The following is a 10,397-nucleotide window of genomic DNA, read 5'->3' as shown; positions in this document are numbered from 1 at the left end:
TGCCCCGTGTTGACCTTTTCTGTCTCAAAGTGCAATCATGGAGAGAGCAAGGCATGTTTTCAATAAAGTAACTCTTTATTAAATATCAGGATATACAAATCTGCAAGCAGGCCCACACAGGCCCACCATATATGAGATTTATTCCTGAATTTTTATACATCCAGGCTTTTTTCATTAAACAACAGTATATATGGTTTTCGCAGGTTTAATACTATAAAATACTTCTATCTAGATCTTTTTGACACAACATAGGGCTGACATGTTAGTATGATAGGACACCTTTTACAATGATTATAGATAGTATTTGTACTATGATTGATTTAAAGTGCTTTTAAATCATGATATAATGGACTATCTTTACAACACTGAACAACAATATCATGTCACTTTATAATATATCTTTCACAGTGTAGATTTCCATCAGTCAAAAAACTACAAGCATAACATGGCAGATGACAGAACATTTAGCACATTTAAGTACAAAAACAGATTTTGGCAATGACAATCTTTTAATACTTTTAGGAGTGAAGGTTAGGAGCCATGCAGAGACCATGCTACAGAGCGCTGCTTAGAAGCCTAAAGGAGAGTTTAGTAGACATGGAAGACTTCAGGCCGACTCACTTCCAGGGATGTTAAGTGCATTTCTAGAAAACTGTTATTTCACATTGTAAAAATAATACACTTGATTTTTAGTCTGTGATCTTTTGATGCGGTAGAAAGTCTTCTAATTCAAATTCCTTCCTGAGGTTAAGGAGCACGCAGATGGAAGACTAAAGAAGCTATGAAAAGGGAAAGAAAAACCAGATCATTTATCTGAACAAGCAAATCTGCACACATTTAGAGCAAAGGATGAAAAAGTTTAATAAGCATTTGGTTATTTGTCTTGTTTGCTGCCACTGACAAGGCCAAAAAAACTTTACACACACTTGAATTAAATGGATGATGCGTTTTACAGAAACACACTTAATAAATCAAAATCAGAAAACCATGTTGTGTTATGTCATGACTCATGACGATGACGGGCTCATCATGAAATGCTCCACAAATGACTGATGTGATGGGAAGTCTGGGAACAGATGACCTGATGACATGTTCGGTTTTCCATTGTCATTTTTTATTTGAATATAAATGAAGGCAAAATATCGGACTCACTTTCAGACTCACTGTAAATTAATTAGTAATTTTCTTTATAACTTTGCATAGAGTGATGCTAGACAATTAAATTATCTCACGTCTTACTACCAATAATTAAAAAAACATGTATCAATATATATTTTTTTAGCTTTATTAGACATTGTTTTAAAAAAACAACAACAACAACTAACGGAGACCATTCAACTTGTCTATAACTACATGTATAAATATACAAAAATGCTTACTGCATGTTAACACATAAAATAACTCACAACCATCAGATCAACTCATTAAGTAGCTGAAGGTCTCTTGTTCTATTTCCATCAAGTTTTCTCAGTGAGACACAGAGACAACAGGAGATGAACACACAGAACATAAAAGAACACACGCTACATGTTATGACAACACTCCATGGATTGTGTGTCTAGCAGAGTCAGCATTAGGGACAAATTAAATACACTGAGCAAAGCTACCTTTTTGATCCGTAAGTACACAGCGGCTTATAGCCATCACATTATTCAGGCTGACATACGTGCATTGTCACTGTGACACTATGTCCACACATACAGTGTCAGGAAGTAATGTCAGATATAACAGTCTCTTTTTCCCATGCTGATGGCAGACACATTCCTGGTGTCCCTGGATGTTTGATCCACAAATCAACTGAAAGGGGAAAAGAAATGGAACAAAATGTGGGACAAAAGAAATAAATGAAGGATGTTGAGTGGTAGAAATCAAAAGGATAAATGAATGAAATGAGAATGAAACAATGTTTGGACTGTAATCTATTTAAGGCATCCACTTCCTCACTATAGTCTTAAACTTTAGGCGATGTTCAGAGTCAGACTGGCAGCCCAACTCTTGTTTTTGACAATTTAACATTTAAATCAGACTCGAAACCTCGTGGAAACTAATTCCTCCAAATCAGATTAGACCACTCTCACAGGTAGGCTGAAATTAGATTAAGAGAAGGAAAAGTTCACCCTAAAAGGAATATTCAGTCATTATCTACTCACCCCATTCCCCTAAGCAACTGAAGTAGATGGGGACTTGTTTTCAAACATAAAAAAGTCCCTATCTACTTCAGCTGTTTAGGAGAATGCTGCAACGCTGCTTTAATGTGAAGCTCCAGAAATGTTTTGTCGACTAAAAAACACCTGACTTTCCGTCTGCATGAGGGTGAGTAGATAATGACAGACCTTTCAATTTTGGGTGAACTTATCCTTTAAGGTCATATCCAACAATACATAGTAGCTGACCAACCGTGACTGTACCACCAGAAATGGTTGCATTGAAAAATCTACTTTTTCTGCCACTAATGCTGTCTAGTGAGACTGTTTTGGTTGCATCCTGAAAAAACATACTTCATTTTTTAATAAATTAAGCCTATAACTTGCAATTTGAAAAACGAATCAGCCCCGCCTAAAATGTTTAACTTATTCAGGTGTATTGTCAACACCTGAAAGCTTTTAATATACTGTACATTCCTCATCTTAGACATAGTCCAGTATATGACACATTTAGGCACTATCTTATAAATCCTTTTGTACATATTTTTATGTAGCCTTTGTTGCATTCTTAAATATGTAATAATATCTTGACTGCTTTTAATACCATTTTGTTATACATCATAGCCAGAGGGATCATTAGCTACAGTATTTTAGACGTAAAAAACATACCCAAGAAACCACATGTTCAAATCACATCTTCTGCCCTGTGTGCATTACACTGGCTTATTGTCTTTGGTACTCTTTGGTACTTTCACACACATTTTAGACCAATAAATCCAGTGCAAGCTGCCATTAATAGTGAACTAGGCTTTTATTTAATCACATTCGATTTTTCCTCGTCTTCTTAATTGTGGATTTTCAAGGCTAAGAGTCAAACTGTGTGTGTCAGTTTTTAGCGTACACTATCATTCCTGACATGTAATGTTTCCACCTGCAGAAATGATTACAGCTCTTTGTAGGATGTCTGAGTATCATCTGCGTTGCACATGGCGTGAGCAACGGTGAGACCAGTCAAATGTAAACAGACATGCCCCTGCCTGAGATACAGTCTGGCAGGTCAGCCCGCAGAGAAATAAGCATCAGGCTGCGTCATGCAAGCTGTGACCCCTCCTACTATGTCTGGGCACACAGTGTCAGTCCGAATCTGTCCCTGTATCAGTTTCTGAGCCAACATGGCTTCTGGGAAGATAACACTATCTTATTAATCACATTGTATGCCTCCCCCCTCTCTGTCCAATCAACTGGCTTAGACAATACACATTCATCTCTAGTGAAAATAATGCATCAGTGCAATTATCCTTGAATATCTTGAAAGATCTGTGTTATTATTCAGCAGCATTAACACTTGCTCTTACAACCGTAGTGCACAAGAGAAGCCACTTGAGCAGCAGTACAAATCAAACAGACACATAAAGCAGACTTACTTCTTCTTGTCCTTGTCCTTCTTAAACGGTTGTGAGCAGCCTTGCAGGGCCTGTCCCATCAGTGTCTCAGCTGCAACCTTTCTTCTATTGAAGGCGTTCATCTCCTCCTCCAGTTCCCGTCTTTTCTCCTCCAGATTCTTCTTTTCGTCCTGGTGCATCCGCTTGAGCTGCTCAAACCTCTCATGAAGCTAGAGATGACAACGGTGGCACAATGTGAGGCAAACCAAAAGCGGTGCATTTTCAATGAGTAGTTTTTCAATGACGATGTCAGCCCTCACCTCTTTTTCCTTTTCCTTCAGCTCGGCTTCTGTCTCCTTCACTTTGTTGACAAACATCTGTCTCATTTCTTCTTCTTTGCGCTGCAGATCCAAAAGGAACTCCTTCCTCTTGGCCTCGTACGTCTCCTGAAGGCTGCAGATCAACATTGAAGCAATGTTAAACTAACTTAGTTGTAACATGAATGTTTACTGATTATTTTAGATACTATTTTAGATTACATATCACAAAGATAAACCAATGCACCTAAATTACAAACGTATATACATATAACATGAGCTAAATGACTAAATAAGGTTGCATAACCTGCATAATCAATATGCACTCACTCTAAATACAGCTTGGGATGGCACTGTGACTTCCTGTTTACACAGTTCGATTGGACAGCGCTTGAGATGTTTCCTAGCAACTGATTCGAACAAGACATTGCTCAAGTTTAAATGATGCAACCTGATTTAGTGACTCAGTTTGAAATTTGATGGATTCCAGTAGCTGCTTCAACCTGATCTTAAAACTCCATCTGAGATATCCGGTCTGTCATTTCCATGCTAATCTCTAGATGAATTTATGGAGGCACTAAAAGTTTCAGGTGAGCTAAAAATATAACCAAATACATCAATTAATTATACTAAGAGTTAAATAATTAAGCTAGAGTCTAAGCAGACACATGAAGCTTTTATACTTTTCCTTTAAACTCTGATCAGTTGGTAGAAAAGAGAAAAGCTTTATTTTTCCTTTATCTTCTATAAGCTAGAAACAATGTATTACATAAGCACATCTTTAAACATTTACCTTTTTAACACACCAATCCGTTCCCATTTTCCTCATCACATTTCAAAAAAATTATTAATTTACATCTCTCTTAATCATATAAACATTGATTTTAATGTGCTGTTTATTAATAAAGTACGTTGTCAGCGTGCTTTTAGCATCATAAGAGAGCAGCAGGGTTGTTTTTTTGGCAGTTCAACTGAAGTAAGTTGCCCAGATGCATCACATCACCGCTTTCCCTAATTTCACCTGAACGACTGGCTGTCCGGGTCTGTGTCCTTGAAGCCCATCTCTTCCAGCTTGCAGCGACGGTAGAGCTCGTAATGCCGAGCGTGTGTTTGCTCTCGGAGATCCTCCATGTTCACACGCAGCAGCATCTCCCTCAGCTTCACAAAATCACAATGGTTTTCATTCTCCACTAAGGAAATAAAAGAAGAAGTCACTTAACGTTACTGAAAAAACCAAATGACAACTCAGTGCTAAATGTGCTCGTCATGTTAATATCTCAACTGAGCGAAATCAGCTCTGCTGTTTGGGAGACTGCTCTGATGCATGTCAAATCAGTTCAGTGTACTCACCCTGTACTGATCCCCAGGGGTACAGCCTCGCTTTCACCATCTTGTTTCCTACTTTAACGTCGTCTACACTTCCAACCACGGCGAAGGGAAGATGAGTCTGTAACATACAACACTGATATTGGTACGTTATGTCAAAAAAATATATAGTTAAAAATGATTCTGCTGTTGTCATCGCCAGTACATCATTCTGCTATTACAACATGCATCAACATACACTGTGTGTCAACTTCAAATTGTGGCTGATGTTGTGCTACTTCACTATTAAGTTCCCAACTGTACCTTTTCTGCAAAGTCAATCATAAACTGTAGCATGATAATCATTATTACTACCATGCTACTGATACTATTACTATTCTACTACTATATTATTATTTCTAATCTATTTGAATTGATGAAAAAAAACGGAGAAGTGGAACCAGCCTAAAAAATCATTAAATAATTAATAATAATTTAGACCTTGGTCCCTGTGGTGGAAATGCACTGAGTTCCTCCAAATGTTCCTAGTCCCTGGAGACAGTTCATGCATTTAAATGTGGTTTCAGTATGAATACAGTGGTGGAGAAAGCGAGGATGCATATAATCCTGTAAAATATGTGTCTTTTTCTTGTATTATGTATGTGTGTCTGTGTGTTTCTAGGACTCACGTTCATGGAGGAGTTGATCTCTGCGACAGCTTCATCCTCTGTAGGGAACTGATAAATCTGCACTCCATTACTGACCAGCTCACTCATGATCTTGATCTTTAATTTGTCCAGTTCACTCTTGGATACTGTGTCTGCCTTTGCGATAACAGGGATGAGGTTCACCTGCATGGAAAAAACAAACAAAACACGAGTGACGTGCTGAGGGACAGGGAACGTAACCTGGTGAAACACGGACTACCAGATTTTGCAGTTACCTTGCTGTCCAGTTTCTTCATTGTGACGAGATCAAGGGACTTCAGGGAGTGTCCAGTGGGAGCGATGAAATACAGGCAGATGTGGATTCTTGTGTCATGGCAGTTGAACAAGGAGCGTTTTATTTTCAGCTCCTCTTCAAGGTACTTTTCAAACTGGGCATCGATGTACTCAAGAATGGGTTTATAGCTGCAGAGACATAAAAAATGATGAACATCTACGAACACTCAAATCAGTCTCCTTGTTGTTTGAGAGACATGTTGGAGCCTAGTTACAAACGCTGCAACTTCAGAATGCCTGCTTTTTTTTATCCTCCCTGCTGTTGGGGAACTCAAGTTTCCATTGAGAATGCATTAGTTCTACCAGTCATTCCCATATTCCCTTTCCCCCCTCCCAGTTCACATGCCAGACACAGGCCAGATCTCTTTCTCTATTCCATACTGTGTAAGTGTGTTGGCTGCAGTAGCAGAGAAAGAGGGAGGAAATGATTAATAGCTGGTGCTGATCTGACCAAGAGAAATTTCTATTACTAGCTCTGTGAGATTTCTGTAACAAGGGTTATGATTTTCTGTTCTTTCAGTCTGATAGCACTCAGTCTGACTAAGGCTCGATTTACACCTGGCATTAAAATGTAAACTGTATCTGTATGTTTGATCTGGATAAGGGGAATAGTGATGTTAATGCTAGCAGTAAATGCACACAGAACGCAGTGGGATTTCAATGCGTCACATTGTGATTGGATCTCAGCCAGGTGTAAAAAAAAATCTGTAAAGTGAGACCACATTATCATGAACAAAAGGTCACCTAACTGCCTCTTCCTGCCGATTCCTATCCCGCAAAAGCTTTGAGTGCTAGCAGTAGCTAGCAAGTCTTGCCCTGTAAAAAGTGATTACCAAAAAAACCTTGCTTTCCTCTGCCTGGCATGCCCCATGTGTACTGAGAAGCTCACCAGCTCTGCCTAAGTAAGTTAAATATTGATATCACAGTGCAGACGCAATTGAGATAACAGGAAATGTGAAATAAAAGTCTAAAAAACGTCTGCAAGAATCTGTACCTTTCTTCTTTGTTGATCTGATCTCCAAACCCTACAGTGTGCACGATGGTCAGCTTGAGGTTGACGTTGCTCTCCTGCAGATCATACGTCTGTGGGCGTAGCTGTACGTCACTCTCGTAGTGGCTGGCCTCCTCATTTTCAAATGTCGTATTGAAAAGAGTGTTCATTAATGTTGACTTGCCTATCCCGGTCTCACCTTGAAACAGAGAAGAGAGAAAATGACACGGGGTGAAAAGAGACGAGGAAAAGACTACTTCCACATTAACGGATGTTACGTCCACTGCACAAACATCTCGTGGGGTTCAGACATACCTACACAGAGGATGTTGAAGCAGAATCCCTGTGCAACTGATTTGCTGACCAACTGATCAGGCAGACTGTCGAACCCCACATGGCCTCCGAGCTCAAGGGTTCGCTTTTCTTCACTCTGAGTATTGGGAAACAGGCAGGGCAAAATTTCACTTCAGTATTATTAAATATCCAAAGAAACGACAACAACAACAAACAAACAATTGGTAAATAGAGGTGGCGGAGGTTAAAAGAGTCCTCCTGTCAGATCCCATCCCCACACTCTGCTTTCAAGCCTAAAAGCATTCCTTGCTAATGAGGTCATCTCTCTCTTCCACTTAACACACAGAACAGTCCGACCTATAAAAAGGTTCAGACTCTGTATCTCAAACCAAAAACCTCCAGTAAAGACACACACGTCACACACATCTAGCAAGAAAACAACAAGCTAGGAGAATCATCTGATGTCATGCTTTCTACATTGTCTTTGTATAAGTCTTTAGCCTACTACAGTGTGTTTGTAAGATGGTTTGTAATTATAAGCAGGCCTTTTTGTCGAGGGCTGGACCTAACAGATACTTACATCATCCATTTGTCTATCAATTATCTTTTTAATTAATAGTTTTCAAACTGAATATCTTTGGGTTGTGGACAAAACAAGACATTTGAGGGCGTCATCATGGGAAACACAGATCAACAGCTTCACTATTTTCTGACATTTTAGAGACCAAACAACTAAACGATTGACAGATTAATCAACAATTTAAAGAATCGTAATCCGAACAAAATCATCAAATTTAAAGGCACTGGGACATTTTTCTTGATAAATGGTTTATTGACAATTGTTTCAGCACTACTTTCACTCACATTAGGTCAACAACAGCATGATAATAACATGCTGATAGCTAACATTAAATACATGAAACCATTTGAATATGTACATATGTACATATGTATACGCATACTTTATAGAAAGTATTTTGGCCCCGGCTGTACAAGCTGGAAGATTCACCCTGGGATACTGGCATCTTGTAAAAGGCTCACCATGAGGACCAGGATGTGTTCAATACAACAATCATCCGCTTCTGTCCCTCTCTCTTTCACTCACACACACACACACACACACACACACACACACACACACACATACACACACACACAAAGAGCTCTTTATTTAGATGTTATTTCACAGGGTGGGAGGATATCCAAGCTGCTGGCTGCCCTGGTACCCATAAGTCCCCTCCACAGTGACACACACACTACCTTAACTTGAAGCCTGTCATCATCTTGCAGAGCTTCAGCCTGAACAGCAGACATCCACTGGAAGCTACTTTAATTAACACACTGCTATGAATTACACGTTTGGCTGATACATACTTAAATTTTTCGCTGAGCCATGTCGTGCAGCTAGCTGCCACTTGAGGAGGATGCTACTTATGTTTATCCTCTTAACTTGGTGCCTCCCTGCCTGCTGCCCTGTGCTCCGTGCATACACCTGTCAGAGGTGTCGGATGCGACAGTGCGTTTCTCCCGCACGTCTCCGCACGGCGACGGTGCATCATTTCTCATCACCCCGCATCTGAAAAAATCCATCTTTAACCCGATTCATTATAGTCCCAACAAGCCATCTGACACAACACCGCAGCGATGCTGCTGCATACTCGACACACATCCCATCACACGCACACACCTGAATGCTACGCGTTTGCTAGTTTGATTCCTAATTTCTGCTCTGAAGACAGCAAATCATCACGCACCGCGGGGCCCGCAGACAGCAGATCATCGTACTTACTGCGAAAACATCTATCTCATTGGCCGCCATCGTCACAAGTGTCTGTGTGTGTGGGAGTTATGAGGCAGAGCTGCTCTGCGCTCAGCACAGACGGACTCACTGCTCTCAATATGGCCACTTGGAGGCTACACCCCCTCTGTGCTGGAGGGCGACATTACACCAGCTCCACATCCTATTCACACATTACTAAAACTCTGGAGGGGCTCACAGCAGATACATGCTCGTTTATTTAACTTGGGAATTATTCAGATTTCTATGGCAGCCCCAAAAATGATGAGAGCAAAGCCTTGATTTAATAAAACAAAAAGAAAAGAAAGTGGTAACACTGTACGATAAGGTACAATAAGGTACTAATGAATCAGTATCAATCAAACTTTATTAGGGCCCGAGCACGAATCTCGTGCGAGGCCCTATTGGATCCGCTCGGATTATTAGGGCCCGAGCAGGAAACCTGCGAGGTCCCTATTGTAATTGTAATGATTATTATTAGGGCCCGAGCAGGAAACCTGCGAGGTCCCTAGTTTTTGTAATGATTATTATTATTTTTCTTTTTCCCAAATGATCGCATTTTTCACTCCCTGAACATGGATGAAAACGCGATTTTATTTGGTAAATACATTAGGCCTGGCGAAAAATTTTATAATCTGTTGTCATTGTCAATTTTCAACACTAGGTGGCGCTATAGTCAAGGAAAGTGCGTTTTGCCTAATAACTCCCACATACTTTGTCGCACATTCAAATACCTCACATCCACGCGTTCAGTGAATTCTGCTGAATCTCCTGATATAGGCCACGCCCACATCCGCCTACCGTTTTTTTTCGCTAGCTCGCCAAACGTCGAAAACCTACTTTTTCGAACTCCTCCCAGGCAGTTTGACCGATTTGCACGAAACTTTGCACACACCATCTGTGGACCCTCCTGACAAAAAGTTATTAAAATAATTTTGATACTCCAAACAATAAACAAGTTATTAAATGACAACTTCCTGCAGATTTACCTCAAAACAGGAAGTGTTGCATATCTCCACATTAGTGTGTCCGAATGACATGAAACTCAGGATACTACTTCGACATGAGCCCCTGAGGCTCTGTGCAAAGTTTTGGTCAATGACCACTAGGTGGCGCTCTTTAAATTGGAGTAATTTATATCTCCACATCGGTTGGTCCGATTAAA

General features: G+C 40.0%; 1 protein-coding gene across 4 annotated transcripts in view; it reads right to left on the bottom strand.

Moving 5' to 3' along the window:
* Positions 1-54: 54 nt before the first annotated feature.
* Positions 55-10,397, bottom strand: part of LOC311257413 (septin-8-A-like) — a 94,436-nt gene continuing 84,093 nt past the window's right edge. Inside the window, exons 1-10 of one of the 4 annotated variants that reach the window (XM_084353015.1) lie at positions 9,224-9,331; positions 7,456-7,570; positions 7,144-7,339; positions 6,092-6,278; positions 5,838-5,999; positions 5,194-5,305; positions 4,865-5,033; positions 3,847-3,979; positions 3,569-3,756; positions 55-779 (exon numbers count right to left, since the gene is read on the bottom strand). In XM_084353015.1, the coding sequence (XP_084209141.1) occupies positions 725-779; positions 3,569-3,756; positions 3,847-3,979; positions 4,865-5,033; positions 5,194-5,305; positions 5,838-5,999; positions 6,092-6,278; positions 7,144-7,339; positions 7,456-7,570; positions 9,224-9,253 (1,347 nt within the window). In that variant the 5' untranslated portion in view covers positions 9,254-9,331 and the 3' untranslated portion in view covers positions 55-724. Of the gene's footprint in view, positions 780-1,269; positions 1,798-3,568; positions 3,757-3,846; positions 3,980-4,864; positions 5,034-5,193; positions 5,306-5,837; positions 6,000-6,091; positions 6,279-7,143; positions 7,340-7,455; positions 7,571-9,223; positions 9,332-10,397 lie in introns of those variants that run through there. The other 3 variants (XM_084353016.1, XM_084353018.1, XM_084353017.1) reach the window with 3 other exon arrangements.

The sequence above is a fragment of the Pagrus pagrus genome (assembly GCF_965226575.1).
Source record: "Pagrus pagrus genome assembly, chromosome: 5".
Classification (NCBI taxonomy): Eukaryota; Metazoa; Chordata; class Actinopteri; order Spariformes; family Sparidae; genus Pagrus; species Pagrus pagrus.
Note: the sequence above shows the minus strand (reverse complement) of the source record. Positions and strands in the feature narration are given on the sequence as shown.